At 51.5% G+C, this 22,043-nt stretch overlaps 7 protein-coding genes and 1 non-coding gene across 8 annotated transcripts; 5 read left to right on the forward strand and 3 right to left on the reverse strand.

The window, feature by feature from the left end:
- Nucleotides 1–11: 11 nt before the first annotated feature.
- Nucleotides 12–2,021, reverse strand: VFPPC_02854 (hypothetical protein; the record flags this gene model as incomplete). The annotated part of the gene is made up of 1 exon (XM_018282435.1): nt 12–2,021. One exon carries the CDS (start codon nt 2,019–2,021, stop codon nt 12–14), a length of 2,010 nt encoding a protein of 669 aa, XP_018146909.1.
- A 1,714-nt stretch (nt 2,022–3,735) lies between these two features.
- Nucleotides 3,736–4,104, reverse strand: VFPPC_15570 (hypothetical protein; the record flags this gene model as incomplete). The annotated part of the gene is made up of 1 exon (XM_018293323.1): nt 3,736–4,104. The coding sequence occupies one exon, from the start codon at nt 4,102–4,104 to the stop codon at nt 3,736–3,738; it is 369 nt and encodes a 122-aa protein (XP_018146910.1).
- Nucleotides 4,105–5,539: 1,435 nt separating this feature from the next.
- Nucleotides 5,540–5,620, forward strand: VFPPC_17253. Its single transcript has one exon. It is a non-coding gene; the product is annotated as a tRNA-Trp (tRNA).
- Nucleotides 5,621–6,954: 1,334 nt separating this feature from the next.
- On the forward strand, nt 6,955–8,868 carry VFPPC_02856 (major facilitator superfamily transporter; the record flags this gene model as incomplete). The annotated part of the gene is made up of 5 exons (XM_018282437.1): nt 6,955–7,170; nt 7,225–7,325; nt 7,378–7,587; nt 7,773–8,413; nt 8,498–8,868. The coding sequence occupies 5 exons, from the start codon at nt 6,955–6,957 to the stop codon at nt 8,866–8,868; spliced, it is 1,539 nt and encodes a 512-aa protein (XP_018146912.1).
- Nucleotides 8,869–9,050: 182 nt separating this feature from the next.
- On the reverse strand, nt 9,051–11,441 carry VFPPC_02857 (TBC domain-containing protein; the record flags this gene model as incomplete). Its single annotated transcript, XM_018282438.1, has 5 exons — nt 9,051–10,300; nt 10,355–10,497; nt 10,558–11,090; nt 11,152–11,296; nt 11,392–11,441. 5 exons carry the CDS (start codon nt 11,439–11,441, stop codon nt 9,051–9,053), a joined length of 2,121 nt encoding a protein of 706 aa, XP_018146913.1.
- A 799-nt stretch (nt 11,442–12,240) lies between these two features.
- On the forward strand, nt 12,241–14,079 carry VFPPC_02858 (serine/threonine-protein kinase ppk6; the record flags this gene model as incomplete). Its single annotated transcript, XM_018282439.1, has 1 exon — nt 12,241–14,079. One exon carries the CDS (start codon nt 12,241–12,243, stop codon nt 14,077–14,079), a length of 1,839 nt encoding a protein of 612 aa, XP_018146914.1.
- Nucleotides 14,080–14,920: 841 nt separating this feature from the next.
- On the forward strand, nt 14,921–17,698 carry VFPPC_02859 (transmembrane GTPase Fzo1; the record flags this gene model as incomplete). The annotated part of the gene is made up of 2 exons (XM_018282440.1): nt 14,921–17,294; nt 17,358–17,698. The coding sequence occupies 2 exons, from the start codon at nt 14,921–14,923 to the stop codon at nt 17,696–17,698; spliced, it is 2,715 nt and encodes a 904-aa protein (XP_018146915.1).
- A 2,886-nt stretch (nt 17,699–20,584) lies between these two features.
- VFPPC_02860 (KH domain RNA-binding protein) lies at nt 20,585–21,829 on the forward strand (the record flags this gene model as incomplete). The annotated part of the gene is made up of 3 exons (XM_018282441.1): nt 20,585–20,984; nt 21,049–21,614; nt 21,692–21,829. The coding sequence occupies 3 exons, from the start codon at nt 20,585–20,587 to the stop codon at nt 21,827–21,829; spliced, it is 1,104 nt and encodes a 367-aa protein (XP_018146916.1).
- Between the last annotated feature and the right edge of the window lie 214 nt (nt 21,830–22,043).

Here is a 22,043-nt window from a genome sequence, read left to right on the forward strand (position 1 = left end):
TGCTGTTGTCACTAGAAGTGTAGCTCGATGCCCAACGCAGAACCAGGCCGTGACGTGGATGATAAGCTAAGAGGTGTGTTTGTTCGAAGTTGGTCCACCAGGCTTCGGAGCACCTTTTGATGTCCATTCAGGCCCCGTAAACATGTCTCGCAGATGCGAAGGTGGCAGAAGGTGCATACCCAACGGTCTTCTACATCCGCTTTGTCACACGTTTGGCAGGTGAGTGGGTAATTCCGGTTCGACCTGCGATTCATCGTCCGATGCTTCTGGAAACAATTGTAATGCGTCTGGGTAAGAGGCTTCGCGGGAATTATTGCGCCAGGGCCAAGGGGCTTATCGGTCTGGACAGGGAAGTATGCTGCTCTAGGATCTGGGTCGCCTGCAATCTTCATCTCCGGGTACAGAGTTCCGTCACGGCCACGGTACATTGGTCCTTGTGCATCGGACATAACGATCCTTGGATCAGAGGAGCCGGTGGCCGTTGCAGGGCGCCTGGGTTCTCCATAACTTGGCCCTATGCCACCCTGACCAGAGGAGATGCGGCTTGATACTGAGTCGGATGAACCGCTAATCCCACGACTGCTGTCGCCCCGGGGTGGGAACTGTGCCCTATGTGCCGATGGAGAACTTGATCTTGGTGGAGAAGGTTCGTGCCGTCTCAGTTCTTGCAGGCTTGTGGCAAGACGAAGATCAGGTGCAGCTTGGGGTAGCCTGTTTAGAGAACCAGGAGGAGGAGTTGGCACGGCAGCTTCGAAGTTGGATGGCACGATTGTTTGAGGCGAGGTAGACTTGGATGCATCAGTTAAGGCTCTTTCCTTTGGTGATCCAGTTGCTGACACGGGCGAGGCCGGCTTGACTATAGTCTCAGTTTGAGCTGATGGCGGACTGACATCTCCCTTTCGATATTCCGGGGTAGGCGGTCGCTTGCTATCGCGGCGAACGGGCAAGTCCTTGCGGTCCACTGATGTTCTTGTGCTCTCGAATTTGTTCTTGACGCTCTGCAGTTTTGAGCTCGTGCTTCCCATTTGTTTTTCCGTTTCTTGATTAGTGTCTTTAGGAGGCGGTCGCACGTTACGGCCGGGTAAGCCCACAGCAGGAGGCCGTTGGGTCGACTTTTGCTTGGGCTCCTCTGTGGGGAGCTTCGATTCGGCACCTGTGCCGGAAAACGCCTTGAGTACAGCTGTTTGAATTGACTTGATGGAGGAAGTTGACGCTGTTGAACCGTGGCTATAATTTAGCTTCAGGTCGGGAAGCTCTTTGTTCTTTTCGGCAGTCTGCGGCCGGCGCTTCCAAATTTCGGGTCGAGGAGGCGATGGTTTTTCCGTCACTGGTGCAACTGGCAGTGGTTTGGGCGGTGATGAAGTTGGATGAAACCCGTTGTCCTTGGGGGGTGGCGCAGGACGACTTTGGCCGTTTTGTGCCGAAATTTCGTCGCTCTTCACTGTGGATAATGGCGTCTGTGAATTACTGCGGCCGCCAGCCGATGAGTCGTCTCTACCTAGCGAGGGTCCTTTGTTGGAGTCACGAAACAGGTTGTTGGCCGTGCTCGCTGCTGTGTAAGTGCTACCGGGTAACGGAGCATCAGGCTCTCGAGAATATGCCGAGAGCAGACTGCATATTGAGTCTGTGGGTGAAGGCTCTGGAGGAACGACAATGGTAGGTTGTACTGGCGGTTGCAGTGCACCGCCAACAGCTTTTCTTGGTATCGTCATTGAGCCAGCGGAGGAAGATGTTGGCAGAGGTGGTGAGTTGACGCTGGGGGTATCGGGGAGTGGTGTGATCGGTTTCGACGTCGACGAGCCAACTGGTTTTCTGGCTATACTCTTGATGCTTTTGTTGTCATCATTTTCCCGAGAAGGAGTCTGTGGAGGGAGAGGGAAGTGAAGTTCAGGTAAAACTTTTGGCAGTGGTGGAAGCTCGGCGCGAGTACTATCGACAACAGGGACGGATGGCAACGCTTTTGAATACCTTGAGCGTCCGCCCATGGGCGATGAAGCGGCTGCATCTCGTACTCCCAACATGTTTTTAAGTTTATTCTTGCCCCCCTCTTCGAAATGCGTCAATGCCGCCGTGATTGCGCTTGGACGGGGCGGTGGTGTTCGCCCAAAGAGGGCTCGCTCGCAGCCAACTTTGCCTGGTCCAGGGACGGCCAGGCGTTGAGACGAAACGACGAGTTGCAACGGCGAGAAGATACGTTCCGACGATAAAGCCCACACAGCCGGCTCAAATGGTAGGGTCGCGCGTCAAGCCGCAAAATTGAAACGAGGGGCTCCCTGGTAGTATTTCAAAGGAGGATGCCGTTCGTAACGACGGTCCTCTTCTCATATGTACCAGCTGCATATGCGGGGGGGACAACAAAGCGCTGGCTGGGATGAAGGAAGAGTTTGGGATGATGTTTAGGAATGGGTTGGACGAGCAGGTACTTGGTTCAAGAGCCTCGACACCAAGAACCAAGAACTCGGCAGGATTATGGTCTCATTGTCCTGCATAGACATGAGGTAAGGGCCACAGGGACTTGTTTTAGATATCCATGGACCCTAGTCGCAAAGTACAGGATTTTTTCCTGTTCCCATTTGATCGTCCATGTCCACATCCACATCCACGATGGGCGATACGTGAGCGGATACGTCGATGGCGCCGGCCCCTTCGGCCCTGAATCCAGGAAATAAGTTACCAGCCAGACAAGTACCAGGTGGATTCACTGGGAGGCCTAGCGTCTGGTCCAAATGTGTTGCTGGGGTTGGAAACTGGTGTGGACTTGTTGGCTCGCAGTGTCTAGCGTTCAGTTCGTGGCTCGGCACGGAGACAAGCCTGAAAGAATGAAGACATTATTATGGAGCCTGAGACTGGCATGCGCAGGTGGTCAGGGGTGATCAAGGCATCGTCAGCATTTTGATGTACTGGACTGGACTGTATTGCATCCGAACCTCCCAAGCCTCCCACAGCTCCATGTCAACATGTCGCAGACCAGAGTGGATGGTGCCGAATCGGGCAGTGAGACAGACGCCACTTAGCCACCAGCACACACGCTAAAGACGGTTCTCTCAGCCACGCACACTCGTGTTGAGTGAGGTATTCCGTATTGTGGTACGGGAAGTCCACCATGTCGTACCCTGTGCTCTGACATGGCATTTGATGCCTTTGACAAATTGATGCGGGAATGGCGGAAAGGCAAAATGAAATAGGAAAGAGCCATCACAAAACCAAGTGTCTGCTGAAATACGGAGTCCTCCGACCTAAGCTACCTAGGTACTTGAGTAGTATCCACATGTGGTCTGAAGAGAGCACTGGTCATTGGCGACCTCTTGTGATCGTGGAAATGAGGTAGGAACAGCCGTGCCCCAGAGGGAAGGCGCCCCAGTTCTATTCTAGTCTGGTAGGCTGGGTTGGTCCTGCCAGCTGCCGTCTGGTCTGTTGCACATCAGTTGACCTCTTGACCTCATGAACTCCGTGCTCAATGCTACTACAACCTACTCTACTCTGCATACAAAAAGGTCAAATACTTAGACAAAGACCCCAACGAGTTCGCACGCCAACTCTCAACGCATTGCACCGTTGCATAAACGCGGGACAGTGACAGACCAAGCCAATGGCCAGCCACCAAGGCGACGAGACGGGGTCGACATGAGCACCGCAGACAGCATGAACGAAGAGCATTGATTGATCTCCATCGCCTCACTCATGAGTTCTTATTGTGACGGCGCGCCCGCCGGTCCTCCCGGATATCGCCGATCATCAATGCGTCACGACCTCGGGACTTGGCACTATTGAGTGTAAAACGTGAAGCACGAAGATTTGCTCCGTGCTCTTGGCAAACATAGAGAAATCAATGCTGATAATACGGGAAGGTTGCTTGTCACTCAGCCTCCAGAGCCACCTGTTGCCATCTGGGGCAAATTGATATGTGCCACCAAAAGTATTGTATGAGCCTGCAGGTGTTCCCAACATCCAGCATGTCAGGGGCTGTACGGGGTACATATGAACCCAAAATGGCATTGAATCTGCCACGTTATTCTTAGTATTCGCTCCAGGGAAGAGCCGCGGCATGGGATGAGGGTGTACGAATGCTTGCATTGTGCGACCCTCCGTGGCAGCCGGAGACATGAAACTCGCATCACGAACTTTAACGCATCAATACTTTGGACGCAATTCAAGGTGGACGACGCAGCATGGCATAATAAAGCAATTCTTTCTGCACCACAAACACAGCGCATGATTTTTAATCCAAGAGTTCAACGGTTTGTTTGCTGCCAATGCCATTGAATCAAGCCGTTGTGGTCAATGGGGCATGATCAGGGTGCCACAGATGGCACAGCCGCACAGGTTAAAGCCACGGCCCTTCGTGCGACAGTCTCTGCCAGCAAGTAGCTCAACATGGCGACCAATGCTGCGTCATTTTTAGTATATCCTTCAATGTTCGTCCAGACGGACAACGTGAGAGATTTCCAGGCGTATACTGGCTTTTGGAAATATCGGCGCTTGAGTGATCAATTCGGACAATTCTGAACGATGGGGAAACAAGAAACAATCAGCCACACTGATTTACCGCTTCGATGTTACGCACGCAGGCAGACCCTCTGCCACCAGAAGTTGAGACACTTGAAGAATTGGATCAAACCAGCCACTGCCTGGATCTGCCGCTCAATATTCACCAAATGTTGGCAATTGTGGCACGTGCAGAACAAAGTCTGTCAGGATGTATCGTACTTGCTTTTGTCGTCGCATCCTCCCTCCTGAAGCCCGGTATTCGAAGAAACTTCAATGTTGCAGCTTGCGGTGAGGGAGAAAAAGCAAAGTCTGATATGAGGCAAGGAGATCAGGGGCATTGCGCGGAGTAACACCAGAGCAAAGCCACATCCCTGCGACGTTTTCTTCACAAAAGCAATACCAAGTTTCAGTCCACCATTGGACCACATTCTCGCGTGGTTGGTATTACCGTGGCGCTTGGCTCTGTCGCGTCATCGGATATCGCATCGTCGCACAAAACGGAGCATTGTAAAAATCAATTGGCACAGTCTAGCCTGACCGCTCTGCATAAAGTATCATGGCCCTAGGTCCTCGCTTCATGGCCTCGCCCTTAACACTTACCATGGCATGGACAAAGGACGACGTGAAAGAAGGGCACGGGGACCTCAATGTTAGATACAATAAGACATGTCGGTGTGCTCGTAGGGAAGCTTCATGAATGTTAGACACGGGCAATGAGTTGCGATTAGCGAGGTATCCCTTAGACCACGATACAGAAAATCCTCATCCGTACTCTGGACCTTAGTGAGACACGACGCAATCGGGTTTCAATAGACTGTAGATGTTTTACTCGGAAACATCTCCCTGCGTTTGTTCAGCCATCTCCTGCTACATCGTAAGCTCTAGACGCGGTAGTTGAGTTTGTGGCTAGCACTGGGCGAAGGGGGAGGTTTTGCTTTTAGCGATCCCGCCGTAATGCATCAAGCAAGCAGCACTTGGTCTTTCAGGGTCAGCTGTTTCAGCTGCATTTGATTTATATATACTTCAATAAGGGCTAAATTTGCAAGCATGTGGGGGGCTGGCGCAACGGTAGCGCGTCAGATTCCAGTTTGGGGTATCCTGAAGGTTACCGGTTCAAATCCGGTGTCCCTCATCTTTTTATCTTTTTTGCCTTTTTGATAAAAGTTGGATTCAATGTATTTATCCACAGTGGTTAGTTAGCCTTGCTATTCAATTGCTTGGCTTTGGTTAAATAAAGGCTCGACAGATATGCTGTCAACCTTTTTGGTGGCTACTGTCGCCTGGATATGACCTGGCAAGACACGGAGTGTTTTGGTTCAAAAGAGTTTTCTAGGCTTGTATAATAAGCATCAATGATGCGTTATGCGCCGCCCCTGCTTAATTTCAACTGAATGTTTTACCCTAGAGTGCAGACTGTATAATTGATTTTGGTAACTGACATGGCGGAAGCCGGAGTCCTCGTAAAGTCCGCTGCACGCCAAATCCGCAACATGTTGCCGACGGTCGGTTATGTTTCGGGCAAGAGGGAGGGGAAAGGTAAAATATCCGCAAATTACGCAGTATACGCCCGTACGTTATATACATTTTTTTGGGTATTGGTAGTCAGTCATTATATATTTTGGAGGGACTCTGTTTGTGGTATGGTGCCATGTCGCTGTAGCCGTTTGCATATTATCTTCTGCATCGTCAGCATGGGGCTAACAAGTTCAGGAAAGGCACGCCAATGTATCAAGGACTCAATCATGTAAGGCGCAGTGTTGTAAGGGTATTGGACATCGTCAATAATATTCGCAGAACAAATATCAATTGATTCTTATCAGCTAGGACGAACAACTGTGGAACCAACATTGAACCACCAAGGGTACAATACCCACGAAAGGGCATTGGCCACATTGACAGCTCTCAAGTGGAAACAACCAACTCAAGGGGCCTAGTTGTAGGCAAAACTATCGAGTGGTTGTGCTGTCACTCTTACAATTGCCATGGAAGTGTCGCCAAGGCTTAATAATTATTCCCCGACTGGCGTCTCACCTGCCATTTAAGTTATAGCGGGAAACGGACTTGGCCTCTCACAAGTTGTGGGGGAACCAGAACCAGAACCAGAACCAAAGCAACTTAAAGCGGGCGTGACATTCAACCAGCCGACGATTGACGAATGGAGAGCCGATAGCGGGAGCTTAAGCCGACTTAACATTAACCATGATCCCCGGATTTTCATTTTGAACTTTTTGTCCTTTATTTAATCTCGTAGCAAGCTGGGCGACGTGGCTACGACGTGTTGTGCTTTTGGGAGTCAAGAATAATCGCCGAGGTGCATTCAATCACGCAACATTGAAGCCTACGACATTCCTCCCTAAGCATTCTTCACATCTACTGCATTGGACTACGCATTCTCCTTCGATCCCAATAGAAGCTACTCTACCAAGACCCTTTCAATTTATCACACGGAATACTAGGCATTGGACCATGACCACCGCCAACGATACGCCCACTGCCGTTCTGGCACCCACAGAAGCCTCCCCCCTTCTCGGGGACGGCCATATCGCTGACCAAACACCCAACTACTCCGGTCGAGAAGCTGAAGCCAATGGCCCCCAAAATGACCAAGATGAGCCGGAGAGGATGGGAAATCCAGAGGTGGCCAAGAAGATGCACCTGATTGTGCCGGCTATTGGCATTGGCGTAAGACTGCCATCATCTACATCTCGCCAAGTGAGCATACTAATGACCCAACAGTTGTACCTCGTAGCTGTCGACCAATTACTCACCGTAGCGGCTTACGCCAAAATTGGAAACGAGTTAAACGCTCTCAATAATATGAGCTGGATAGCTACTTCGTTCGTACTCTCCCACACGACACCCCAACAGCCAGGCAGCTAACATTGACAGATACTTTCTCACCCTGACAGCTTTTCAGCCTCTATACGGCAAACTCAGTGACATATTCGGACGCAAGGAATGTCTCCTCTTCGCGTATGCCATCTTCGGCATCGGCTGCGTGGGATGCGGCCTCGCTCGAAACATGGTCGAGCTATGCGTCTCTCGCGCTGTAGCTGGCATAGGAGGAGGAGGCATGAATGCCGTAGTGTCCATCCTGATGTCTGATATTGTGCCCCTGAGAGAAAGAGGTGTCTGGCAGGGCTATATCAACATTATTTTTGCGGCGGGAACATCAACCGGTGCCCCCCTTGGTGGTTTACTCGCTGACACCATCGGCTGGAGATGGCATGTCAACCTTAACCACCTCAAATACTCACCTCACCAACTGACAATCATAACCACAGGTCCTTCCTCGGCCAAGCACCACTCTGCTGCATCGCCTGGCTAGCAGTCTACTTCGTCCTTGACCTACCCCGACCGTCTCACGACCACTGGCTCGTCAAGTTCCGCCGCATCGATTTCCTCGGCGCCTTCGCCCTCGTCCTGGCCGTCACCTCACTCCTCACCGGCCTCGACTTCGGCTCCAACCTCGGCTGGTCGAAACTCGCTACCATCATCCCGCTGTCCCTTGCTCCCGTCTTCTTCGCCGTCTTCATCCTCATCGAAGCCAGGGTTGCGTCCCACCCCTTCGCTCCCGCACACATCATCTTCCACCCTGCCCTGTTCGCCGGCTACCTGGGCAACTTCTTCGGAACGGCCAGCCAGTTCGGCGTGTTTTTCTTCGTGCCTCTCTTCTTCCAGGCTGTGCAGGGCCTGAGCGCCACGGAGAGCGGAATGCTCTTGGTGCCGGGCATGTTGGTCGGCGTTTGTGCGAGTTTGTTCGGCGGCTGGGTTATCAAGCGGACGGGCAAGTTTTACGCCATTACCATTATTAGCTATGGTTTTATTGTGCTTAGCTTGTTGCCTATTTCGCTGTCCGTCTTGTTCAGAAGTACTCTTGGAGAGACTTTTGGAAACATGGTGAATGGCTTTGGTGGAGGCTGCGGTACGTGATGCTCCTTACCCTTAGTACCCAATATTGGCTTTTGTGTGGCGGTGTATTCTGAGAAGAAAGTACTAACCGTACCAGGCATAACAACAATCTTGATCGGACTCCTCGCCAACTCCAACCAAGATGATACCGCCGTCGTAGTAGCATGTTCCTACCTCTTCCGCTCACTCGGTTCCAGCATCGGCATCAGCATATCCTCCGCTGTCATGCAGCAGACTCTGCGCAGCCAGCTTGCCGCGCGGTTACCGAATGGCGATCAAGCGCGGGAGATTGAGGACCGCGTGCGTGAGAGCCTCGACTATATCAAGGAGTTGCCGCCGTTTTTGGCGGATCAAGTGCGAAGGAGTTATCAGTTGTCTATATTGGCGGCATTTGCACCGACGTTGGTGTTTGGTCTGGCTGCATTTGTGGTTACGTTTTGGGTCAAGGAGAAGAGTTTGAAGAAATAAATAGGGGTGGGCGGATGAATAATGGACTTGATTTCGTATGAAAAGTTGCTGGCGATGCATATATCATCACGGGACCAGGATACACTGAGCATTTAAACGACTAGCGTTTGGTTGTACATGAAAACTTCGTATATTCGCTATTATACATCCCATCTAAACATTCCGTCATGAGCATTTCCCAGCTATTTATCGTCAAACAACCCCTGCATCTTGCCCTTTGACTTGGCAATCGGCTCCATCCCAAAGATGTCGTCCGTCTTCAGGGGCATGCTCCCTTCTGTGGCGTCGGTCGTTATCTCGCCGAATAGAAATGCGTTGCGTTCTCGGCTCATGTTGTTGGAGGGTTTCTTCTTGTGCTGCGCGGGCGGGGATTTGCTTGCTGCCGCAACGCGAGATGGCGCGGATTCATCTGGTTCCAGCATCCACGAGAAGGATGACTGAGCAAGAGTTGAGCGAGTCGGAACGGGAGCAGGTCGTACTTCGACGGATTTCTGAGTCGAAGGGTCGGCCAGGGAGGTCTGCTCAGGTTGCTCGTCTGTGCTCGTGTCCATCTTGTCTGGATCGGTGACATCTTTGTGCGATTGTGAGTCGTCTTCATTGATGGCCAGTTTCGACAGATCTGGGGCTGATGTTGCGGTGTTGTCTAATTTTTCAACAGAGGTTTCTTTGGGCACTGGCGTTTTGTCTTCATCCGGCTTCGCAGACGTTGTTTCTTTGCTCGCGGACGTAGAAGGCTCGGGTTTTGACGGCGAAGAAAAGACTGGGATATCCATTGTGGAATCCTCCAGGTAGATTTGCACAAATTGGATTTTGGCCGCTGCCACCTCGATAAGTTCCAAGCTCTTAGCCTTGTCCTCAAATTCCGACATAGATACAGTTTTGAGGTTGGTGACGGTATCGTTGAGCAAACTGGCCAGCTCCTTGTTTCGCTTTTCCATGGCTGCCAATGCCTGGGCTGCACCTTCATCGCTGAGAACATGCCTAGGGGACTGTTGTGCTTGTCGGGCCTCATTAAAGCTTTGGACGTTGCGTCTGATTTCCCCCATGGCATCCCGCACTGCCTGGTTAATGCCCAGTTTCTCACTTCTTTCCAACACACGGCTGGCGCCGCGAGCCGCTCCTTGGAAGAAAGCCTCCATGCTGGGCGGTTGTTGACTGAGTCTAGAGGGTGATAAAGCCGCCCGGCCGCCTCGTTGACGAACGGAGTTGACTCTCAGGCCGGCATTTCTGTTTGAGTGAGAGGGCTTAATGTTGTTTGGGTTCTCGGGCAACTTTCCGGTGTACTTCATGATCAGGCTCGAGCCACCCGCGGCGTCTAGGTGATCCCGTAGATACAAGGCATCATCTACAAATGTGTGCGGTCCATGAGGCTGTTCCGGAGCAGGGTATTTTAGAAGAAGTTGCAAGCAGACAGAATAGTCAGCTTCCAGTACTGCCGCATAACGTCAGCCATGGGATATTCATGTAAAAGAAACGAGGGACATACACTGCCATCGAATACGAATCAACATGGCGACACAGATTAAGTCTATCAGCTTTAATGTGGGATCCACCGCGAATACGGTATCCCATAGGACGAGGAGTTGGTTGAATGGGAACTCGCGACTAAACAACAGGCGTATCCATCGGCTACAAAAACGCGCGTTAACTGCAAGCCATTGCCGTCCTAGAAAGGAAAAGCCTACTTACATGAGAAATATTTGCGGTAGAATCTCTATGTTTGTGAGATGAGATGCGAGTTCGGGGTCGACCTTGTTCAAGCATATTTCATGGATATACTTGCTTCGGTCAACAATTGCGGACCGTTGTTCCTGCAGAATTACTGGTTGAGTAACATGATGTGACGGTGTGCTTCCATCTGTAACTTCGTAGAATGATTGCGCTTGCTCCATAAGCTTCGAGAACAGAATGTACGCGTCGTGCTCTAGAAAGGCGGAATCCAGCACACGTAGCATTGACTCATCGGCATGAGTCTCGCTGCTAATGGTGCTTAGGTCAATCGAATCTTCTCCAAGAGCATACATCAATGGTGCAAGAAGCTCATGCATTCCTTGACGATATCCGCCTCGGTTTGGGTTGACTTTACAATAGATGAATAGGATGTCCAGAATCATGCCTTGAAAAGAGCTTTCGTGGTAGTTGGCCTCATCGGGAAGACGCTGGACATCTTGTTGAATCTCAGCTCGGATTATCTCATCCTGACGAACAGTATTCCACGGGGACTAATGCAGGTAAGTATAGGTATACTATGTGGGCATCAGACAAGTAAGGGCAATGACATACGTCAGGGTCATCAGCCAAGGGGTCGACTGATAGCTCTGTGAGAGCTTCGGGATGTTGAATATACCGGAGAAAATGATCTTTGCGTTCCTCATAATCCTTTCGGCCATCTTCTAGAGCTTCCGCCCAGTTTTCCAATTGTCCTTTACTAGATAACAGAAAGATCTGAGTATAAACATTTGTCAGCCGATCCCCAATGCAGGTAGCCAAAGCACGATGCTGTGAGATGCTGTGAGAACTTACCTTCCAACATACGGACCGACAACCTGATACGCAAGGGCTAGAGGAGCCATTGTACTTGACAGCGCGTTGCAGTTCGTCTAGACTCGTGCTATGAGTCTGCGTGACCTGCCATCTCAATCTGGATGAGTGTTGTCAGTTATCAATGATCAGCCCACCCCGCTCTGTTGAGAGAGATGCCGGGAGTCGTGGGATGCTGTCTTACTTAGTCTCTTGGAGGGATCTCATAATGATGGGACCAGAAGTAATCTGCGACTACTAAAACCAGACGGCAACCTGCCCGTCCCATGCAACGACCTTCTGGTCAGTGAGTATACGGTGACAGAGGGCTGTGGCTGTTGACGACCGAGTTGACAGATGAACCTCGATGATGACAAGAGGCTGGCGGTGGTGGTCACTGGTCAATGGTGAGCTACCAAGGCAGTTAGTGCCCTTGCCCTTTGCATCTCCAATTCCATGTCCATCAATTGATCCATGTCACAAAGTCCATGTCAAGTTATGACTGGCTGGCCATTCATCGCCCATGCAGAGACTTGGAGCCCTCCATGCCCCGCCAATTGGTGCACCAGTGCATCCATGTCTGCTCCAATATTTCAGGCCCGGCCAGGTCAGCGGATTGAGGTCAACTGGCTTGCCTGGCCGTTTAGTGTCAAGGCACAGTGCGTGTGTCTGGTGCTCCAGTGCCTCTTAACTTAGCCACCAATTGCAACCAGACCAAGCCTCTTTCAGCTCATCCGTCGTCACCTCGCATTTCTTCCTGATATCAAACATCACCCTTCAAACATCACCTTCATTACCGACCACGCCTCTCTTCCCTCCCTTAATCATGATTCGTTGCATACTTTTGTAACCATGTCGGCAGATCTCTTTGCCGAATTCAATAATTCCTCAACTTCAACCCCAACTCCAGCTCAGCCGAATAATCTATTTGGACAACCGCCACAACCACCACCAAACCAAAGCCATACGCAAGATCCCTTCAACTTTTCTGTCGGTAGCAATCCGGTACCAGGGAATCAGCCAGGTCCACAATGGTCGTCATTTCAGAGTACGTCAAACAGTATGAGCGGCTGGGATCAGCCAGCGCAGCCTTCTCAACCGTCAAATGTATCTCCCCGGCAAGCAGACGACGATGATGGTTGGGGAGATTTTGAGGTAGCAGAGCCAACGGGGCAAGCAACTGCAGCGCCAGTATCAGCACAAACTAAAGTGAACGCCCTACCTCCAGATGTCAGGAGCAGCGCTTGGAACTCTTATTCTGCTTTTGATTCTCAACCGCCCCAGATACAGCACAATGCAAGACAGACTCCCAACACGGCTCCAACTACCAATTTCATGGGTGGCGGTTTAGGGGACATCGGGGGATTCGGCGACCAGGAGTATCAGATTCCTCAACCGGAGCCAAAGAGAAAATCGCAGTTGAAGACAACACCTGCGGATCCAAATGTATTATTTGACGCAGAGGACTTCGAACTGGGCGGTGATGGAGAAGACGATGATGAATTCGATGAGTTTGGCGAGTTTGGCGACTTTGAGGCTGTTGAACAAACAACTCGCTCAAAGCCCACACCCGCGACCGCGTCACAACTTACACAATCACTCGATCTGCTGGGGTTTGACGATCCTCCATTAGCCTCTCCCCCTAATGAAACGGAATTGAAAGCAAAGAACAAGGAGACCCATCCGGCACCAAATCCCTTGAGTTTTGGAGCCATGTCTTCAAGCAAAACGCAACCTACGGAGTCGTCGGCACGTCAACAGCAACCCGCTTCCACTGTACCAGGCATCAAGAAATCGGAGCCTGTGTCTATGCACAAGGCGAAATCTGGATCCGTCTCACTCTCATCCACCAAGAAGAGGGCATCAGTTACGAGGGCCATTTCAGCCAAAGTATCAGCAAACGACGACGAATGGGGAGCTTGGGATGACTTCCCCGAGGGTAACGGAGGGAATGGCATTGGCCAGACATCAAACAGCACCGAGGGGACTGATAGTTGGGGTTGGGATACCGGTGACGACAGCAAACCCAACGCGGTTGCAATAGACGATAGCAGCCCCCCACCAACAAACATTCCCCCTCCCTCAATTCTACTTTCAGCATTTCCAGAGCTTTTTAATACTGGCAACGCCTTGTTTAAGCCGGTGGCGGGTCAAAGCACTTCTGTCAAACAAAAAGTCCTATCGAATCCAAAGGCGGTTCAATTTTTGAACGGATACGTTCTACTTGCTACGACAGCGGCCCGGGTAATTGCAGGGCGAAAACATCGATGGCATCGCGATAAAATATTGGCAAAGAGCATGTCGATTTCAGCTGCTGGGAGCAAGGGAATGAAACTCGCTGGCGTCGATAAGCAACAGGCCGTGCGAGAAGATCGTGAGGCAGCCGACGTGGTCTCTGCATGGCGGGAACACGTTGGAAGACTGCGATCTGCCGTTGCGGCCGCCAATGGCGCAGGCAAGACTAGTCTTAAGGTGCCGGAGCTTACGGAAAACCCCCAGATTCAGACAGCAAAGATGGTCCCAACAGCGCCAAAACCGTGTATCATATGCGGGCTCAAAAGGGAGGAAAGAGTAGCAAAGCTTGATTTGGATATTGAAGACAGCTTTGGAGAATGGTGGGTAGATCACTGGGGCCACCGGGCATGCAAGAATTTTTGGGTTGAGCATGAACAACATTTACGGCAGCGATAACTGGATTGAAGTTTGGAGCGTGGACAACTAGAAGACAGGAGAGAAGCAAGGGGTATCCGCCGTGCCAAGGCCCAAGGTAGAGGTAGCATAAAGTACCTAGGTACCTAATGTGCTGTACAATACTCTTCCCCATGCTCCAAGTTTTAAGTGAACTTACCATGTACGCATGTAACTAGAGCTGCGAATGCACATTTAAGCCCGGCAAGCAGTCAAGCCATGCCTGGAGCAGATGGAAGGATCAATGATGATAATAGCGGCCGGAACCCCTGGGCGCTGTTTTCCCCTTTGCGTGAATATCGATGGTTCATGGGAAGCCTCAGGCAAATGGCCACACTCTGGTGCTATGAGGAGATCTTGAGAGAGTGAATCAGCGTTGGTCCGATGACGAAGTACATTTCCACCCTGCCAGGGGGGTTCATGCATGTTGATTATGTCCTGGCGTAAACATTGAATTGATTTTAGCTCCGGACCAGTGACATCTGGATGGTCCAGTCAGTTTCATGCCGACTTTTTCCCGCCCACCTACAGAAAGTCCGCTGTGTTTTGACCTTTGGTCCAATTAGCTCGAAGCTAGCAGCGAGTTGCCACCGACGCATCGACTGAGCCAACTTTCGGAGCGCCTGAGTTTCCTCCTTGGTTCCTTAGAGGCCTGACAGACGCCCCGAAATTGCCGGAGGTCTTTGGCCAAAATTCATTTCAAGTAATTTGTACAAACAAAAGTCTGCCCACCACTCACCTGCGACTCCAGATAACGTCCTGACCTGCACAACTCACCACCGGCATCACTTGCCACCTCGTCGTCACCCTTTTCGACCATGCTGTTCGCGCGAATTATTTCAATATGAGCCAGGACTATTTCACCGGCAAGGGCAAGGCGCCGCTGCGCTCAGAGCCAGATCCCGATCCCGATGTCGACGCGCCAAAGGACTCGGAGCCTCCATCCTCCTCGACTCGACCACAATACATGACTGTTGGCACCGGGTCAACATCTGAACACGCGGCACGATTACAGAATATGTTAGATGTTGATTCCGGTTATGGCGGAAGTGTTACCGGTGAAGATCACCACATGCCTATGCCGCCGTCGGCCAACTCGACATCTGGCGCATCGAATCATGCTGCTCGAGACCAAGCGAGCGCCGGACATCAGATGTGGTACTACAAACAGCGGGCAATACTAGGCAGGTCGATTAACAAGGTCATGGACTTATTACAGAGCCTTCAGCAAATGAACACTGAATGGCCAGCTCATTATCCGACCACAAGACCAGCGGACACAACGAACCCTGACCGACCAGGAATAGGGCGCACGTATTCGGTTGCCGGCGATGCTGCCAGTTCCTCGTCGACCACCGCCCAGCCTCCATCACTAATGCGATCTCTGACTTCTGTTGATACTTCTGCCTCTGCCGAGTCCAGTCGCGCTGCCGAAAATCGATCAGCCCCCGAACCTAGACTCGTTTCTCCCCAAATCGCTCAGGAGCTTTCTATTTTGAAGTTGGATTTGAAACTAGGGGCTCTGCATCAAGCCGAGCTCGTGCACTCTTTGGAGAAGAGCTCGATTGCCTCTCTGTTAGATGGCAAGATTGGCTCCAGCATAAAGCATCTCCTGTCATTGCGTGAGCGCATCGAAGACACCTCCAGCAAAGTGCTCATCACTGGTGACCTGAACGCAGGAAAGTCGACGTTTTGCAATGCTTTATTACGGCGCAAAGTCTTGCCAGAGGATCAACAACCATGCACCGCCATATTTTGCGAAGTTCTGGATGCGAGAGAAAATGCAGGAATCGAAGAAGTGCATGCAGTACACAAGGATTGCGCTTATAACCGACATGACGAATCAACCTACGACGTATTCTCTTTAATCGAATTAGAAAAGATTGTATCGGACAACGACACTTACACGCAATGCAAAGTCTATGTGAAGGATATCCGGACCGTGGATGAATCACTTCTCAATAATGGAGTTGTCGACATTGCGCTCATTGATGCCCCTGGGCTCAACTCAGACACTACCAAGACGACTGCCATTTTCGCCAGACAAGAGGAAATCGATGTGGTTGTATTCGTTGTCTCAGCCGCAAACCATTTTACACAGTCGGCCAGGGAGTTCATCTGGGCAGCAGCTGCAGAAAAGGCCTATCTGTTCATTGTGGTCAATGGTTTCGACAATATCAGAGACAAGGATCGCTGCCAGAAGCTCATTCTGGACCAGGTCTCTGGACTGAGCCCACGTACTCACAAAGAATCATCAGATCTGGTTCACTTCGTATCAAGCAACGCCATTCCAGCTGCAACAGGGCCAGCACCACCACGAGGGCCGGGGGGAAGTGGAGGCGGCAGCTCCAGTGGTGGAGGTGGAGGCGGTGATGATCCGAGCGATGATGGAGGAAAGGGCAAGGGCAAAGACCTGGACAAAATTCGAGACTTTGAGGCTCTGGAAGCATCACTACGTCGATTCGTTCTCGAGAGAAGGGCGAGGTCCAAGCTTGCTCCTGCCAAGACGTATCTTTTGAACATTCTCAACGATGTCCACACCCTGGCGCAGGTGAATGAAGAAGTCGCTCAGTCGGAAATCGACAGAGTTACAGCGGAGCTCAAGGAAATCGAACCTCAACTCGCTTCAAGTCAAAAGGCCGTGTCAGAGGTGGGCGATCAAGTGGATCGAAATATTGAGGAGACATGCCGTGATGTGTATGACCACACTCGGGCTGAAATCAACGCCGCCGTCACTCAAGCCGGCAAGACGAACTATAATGTCCCATACCCCGGCATCTTCGGTGCCTTTAGCTACGCCGACGATATCAAAGAAGCGATGCTCTCCCATATCACCAATGCGGTCACTCGGAGTGAGGAATATGGCAGGAGCAAGAGTGTTCATGGCGTCAATACTATCAAGCAACTTGGCCTCCTACATGTTGGAGATGAGTTCCAGAACCTCCAATTCCGGCCAGACGTCATGTTCCGAAGAAAACGGGATGCTCTTGCACGCCAAGTGCACATTCCAACTGAACTGTGGGACTTTGTGGACTGGTCAACTCTGCTGCAGCGCCAGGAGAAATTTGCCGGCACCGGCATGGCTCTGACAGTGGCGGGTGCTGTTGTACCTCGAATGATTGGCATGGGCAACTGGATGGATCAAGCTCTGCTTACTACCAGGGTGCTGGGCAATGAGAATCTACGACAATTGATCGTTCCTGGAATTGTCATTGCTGGTAAGTGAAGACGACTACAGTATCTCAGGAGTGCAGCCAACAAGCTAACATGGATTAATACAGCCATCGCTGGAGCCGCCTACGTTCTACAGCAGATTCCCAACTCCCTCCCACCCAAGTTAGCCACCAAGATTTCCTCACAACTAGCCGAACTCGACTACATTCACGCAAACTCATCTCGTATCTCTTCATCAGTCCGCAAAGTCCTACGTTTCCCCGCCGACAGTCTCCGCGTTAGTCTCGACCAGAGTGTGAAGGATTTAGGTAACCGACGAGACGAGGCTGACAAGGTTCGGCACGAGAGCGAGGAAGCAGCGAAATTCTTCCACGAACTCGTGGGTCGAAGTCAAGTGCAGAGAAGCATGGTTGAGGCTGTGGACTTGGAGACGCCGGAATTGCACTGATTTTTGGCCGGAAAAAAAATGCTCACATTACACGGTGAACACAGGTGATCCCGAAGGAAAACGCCGTGTCCATTATGAGGGCGGTATGGTTGGAGAAATGACGAACATTTCTTTGTTTGATTGATACTTAGACGGGATCGAGAAAACTCTCCCCTCGGCTTGTGGGTGTTGTCTTCATGTTTTGTATGTCCCCCTTAGCTGCATAGTGCGCTGCGCTTAAATTGGTTTTAAAGCCTATACACCTCAATATATACCCTGTTTCTCGTTTCAGCGGCTTTCTAGTTTGAGAAAATGGATATTGTACCATGACAAATGGCCATCTTGGCATGACATGTATTCCATTGGTGGCTGCTGCCCATGAACAGTCGCAACCGCTAGTTCCATGCATAGTGAGTGGCACAACACAGGTTGTACCATCAGAGCAAGTCGCACACAGTGCAATATGACAAGATGAAGCGGTTGGGTAGCACAAGAGGCAACAAACCGGCCTGCGGTGCCTACGGTGCCTCTTCATGATGGCAGGGTGGTGTTGATGCATTGATGTGTGTTTGTTGCGGAGTGTGCGCTGGACCATGGAACCTGCATTGCATGGTGATGAGGTGGAACCTGCCGAGATGGAGGGACCAGAGATGCGCCAGACAATGCTTGAAGTACAAGTTGTGATTTGTGAAGAAATGAGTTAATAGAGCCAATTTCTGTTGTGTATGCTAGCGCCTCACACCATTAAACTATGTGAGGTCTGAGTTCAATGGTGAGCGTGTGGAAATCGAAGCTGGGACTTGTGCCTCGACATTGATTACGTCACGCTCCATTTGGAAGCAGTTGTATCAGAGGACCGCATAGACTACGTGCCATGGTTTCCGTGCTGGATATCAAGAACTCAAAGGCGGGGTATATCAATACAGTGTCGGTGATGGAGGTTCAATGGCATGCTTGGTTTGGAAGACTCGGTCGCATAGAGCTTAGTTTGACCGAATGAGTGCTCAGTACGTGGCGGCTTGGTTGTGCAGCTGCAACTGTCTCTATGTGCGCGGAGGTACATGTACATATGCGTGGATAGGAGAGTGATGACGGGATTGCGATTAATGTAAGGGAAATGATGGGGGTGGTTTTGGTTCTGGTCGAGATGGACGCGGATGTTTGGAAGTGCAGTGACGATGTTGAGTGTCTGCTCAAGGAAGTGAGTGAGTGGGTTCATGTTTGAGCTGCACTTAAGCCATCTGGGGAGGGAGTGGAAGGCAAGACAGGTACGTACTTTGGGTGTTATGTCGAAACTTCCGAGATTGTCGATTCATGAAACACTGGGTGATGGCAAGGTCAGTGGTATTGGCTCTGATGAACATTCAAGTGTCGTTGGTGATGATCAATCAAATCAGTGGATGCCCTGGCCTCGGTGATTGTTCCTGCTGTCTGAGGATGTTGCTGTCGAATAAATGAATGAGTGAGTGATGGGACCTGGAGCGACTGAGCGCAAGTGGCTCCCAGCTGGCACATGGGGGGGCATGATTGATCAATCAAGTTACACGGTTGGCCTTGGTCCGGGTCCTGTCTCCAACTAGAAGCTTGAGCTGAGGTGTCGGCTCAGTGCTGGTCTGGTACTTGACATTTCAATGTTACAAGTTGCGCTAGTATCAAATTGATTGCACCAGCAGGCACACGCCCTCCCACTAGAATAGACCAAACAATGAACCAGATCTGACTCTCAACAGTGCTGCTGCCCCCAAGTCCTGCGTGGTGTCAGGCCCTTGCCGTCTGATGCCTCTGCCATTCAATGTCTGGTTGCCCTTGCCCGCTTGCAGAGCCCCTCCGCCACCAGGCGAGACGTGCATTGAGCCCAGTGCAGCCCAGTGCAGCCCAGTGCAGCTCCAGTCGCCTCAACTGCCCGCTTAGAGCTCATTGACCGAGTGCTGCTTTCCATTCATCTCCAGTCTGGTCTCTTCCTCACCTCTTCTTCCCCAGCCTTGCTTAACATTCAAAACTTCCATCCGCTCTCGTCCCATTCTCTCCAATCCCATCACTTCTCTTCTCTTCTCTTCTCATCTCGTCCCATCCCCCTCCCACTCCGTCCCCGTCACTCTTCATCCAACCCGCAACCCGCAACCTCCATCTTCTTCTCCCTCTACTTCTTCATCTCCCTCTGTCACCTCAACTCTTCCTCCGCTCCAAGTCCTCACCTCAGCTCTCGACTTTCGTCTTTTCCCCTCTACCTCTACCTCTACCTCTCCCATTCTCCGCCTTCGACTTTCCGCACGCCTCGCCACCACTTCAGCCATCAACCCCGCTACGTCCCGCTCTTCTCGCTCCGAGGGGAAGGAAAAAATAGCACCAGGCCAGACAAAACCAGACTGCGACTCTACCAGCAGCTATCGACTCTCGGCGACAGTCTTTCCTGCCTCCCACAGCGCCCCGCCAATTCCTCAAAGCAACAGCTCCTCTGTTGCGCTTCCTTGTGAGTCTTCTTCTTCGGTCTAGCATCCGGGTTCATTCAGGTTGGACGGACTGCTTTTTGTTTTTCCCTTGGCTTTCGTCCCCTCTCCGTTGAATGATTGCGCCGCACATGCACTATCAAGCTGTTCATTGTGCAGTTGCGCGTTTGGTTCTGCTTGCCCACCATCGTCACGATCCCCAGACGTTGAAAGAGTGGCCACGTGCACGCACCTTCAGCGGACGATTGATGCTCTACATTAAACATTTCTTTATTCTCATAGTCGGTAGACACAGAGAAACGGAAGGTGGCTAACCAAATTGCAACACAGACTCCTCTCACCTCATCCTTTGCCCAAATCACTGTCAGCGCTGCCGAGTGCGACTCCTCCACCTAAACAACCCTCCCGCTGTTTTCCTCATTCAATTCCTTCAACTACCGTCACCGAACGCGCATCCAACATGTCTTCTCCCCAGGATGTCTTGTCTGCCAATGGCAACGACCTTGTCGAACACTTGGATCAGCTGAAGATGGACGACAGACTTGGTCCCGACGGCGAGCCCGCCCCTAAGACGGACGAGGAATACGCCCAGTCCCAACTGACTCTCCGAGCTATTGTTTCTTCCAAGGAAGCCGGTGTTATCATTGGCAAGGGCGGCAAGAATGTTGCTGACCTTCGCGACGAGACCGGCGTCAAGGCTGGTGTCAGCAAGGTGGTTCAGGGTGTGCACGATCGTGTCCTCACCATTACCGGCGAGTGTGATGCCATCTCTCGAGCCTACGCCATTGTAGCTAGAGCACTGCTCGAGGGCGCTCCTGCCATGGGCATGGGAGGCATCGTTCAGGGCAACGGCACTCATCGTACGTATCCGATTCGCAACACTTCGAGATGTGGCATCAAGCTAACCTTTACTCCCCGATACAGCCATCAAGCTTCTTATTTCGCATAATCAAATGGGTACCATCATTGGTAGACAGGGTCTCAAGATTAAGCATATACAGGATGTGTCCGGCGTCCGCATGGTAGCCCAGAAGGAAATGCTACCTCAGTCCACGGAACGAATCGTCGAAGTCCAGGGCACCCCCGAGGGTATCCAGCGAGCTGTCTGGGAGATTTGCAAATGCCTCGTCGACGACTGGCAGCGTGGCACCGGTACTGTGCTTTACAACCCAGTTGTGCGCACTCAAGCCGGCTCCAGCAGCCTGGGAAGCAGCTACAACAGCGGCGGTCGAAGCGACTACGGTAGTCCCCGAGTTATGCGCACCGGCAACGGAGCCGACTTCAGCAATGGTGGTGTTCGACCATTCAACCGCCGATCTGACTCTGATGCAGCCAGCCGCGGCCCCCCTACACATGATGAGAATGGTGAAGAAATCCAGACGCAGAACATTAGTATCCCCGCAGACATGGTTGGCTGCATCATCGGACGTGCTGGCAGCAAGATAAGTGAGATCCGTAAGACATCGGGAGCCCGCATTTCTATTGCCAAAGTGAGTTACCCAACATGCTGTGGTGCAAGGGGCTCTCCTCCACTGTGATTTGAAACTGACAAAGTTGACTGTCTCAGGCACCGCATGATGAAACCGGAGAGCGCATGTTCACCATCATGGGCACCGCCAAGGCCAACGAATCCGCCCTCTTCCTACTGTATGAGAACCTCGAGGCAGAGAAGATGCGCCGAAGCCAGCTGCAGGAACAAGAATAACTTCTAGCCTGTCATCCATCCATATGCTCTGCGAGCAACGCTTTGCGTTTTGTTTCTGTATCGCTTTTTTGTGAATGAGCTACATTTGAATTGGGTTTGGAAGAACTTTATGCGACTGAAACACGACCAGATCTGACTTGCCGCAAGGCTCTTGGTTCCCATGGGGATCAGGGATGGGATAACACACAGGCTGCTGGCGGCTTTTTGCATTCGC

The sequence above is a fragment of the Pochonia chlamydosporia genome, chromosome 2, assembly GCF_001653235.2.
Source record: "Pochonia chlamydosporia 170 chromosome 2, whole genome shotgun sequence".
Taxonomy (NCBI): domain Eukaryota; kingdom Fungi; phylum Ascomycota; class Sordariomycetes; order Hypocreales; family Clavicipitaceae; genus Pochonia; species Pochonia chlamydosporia.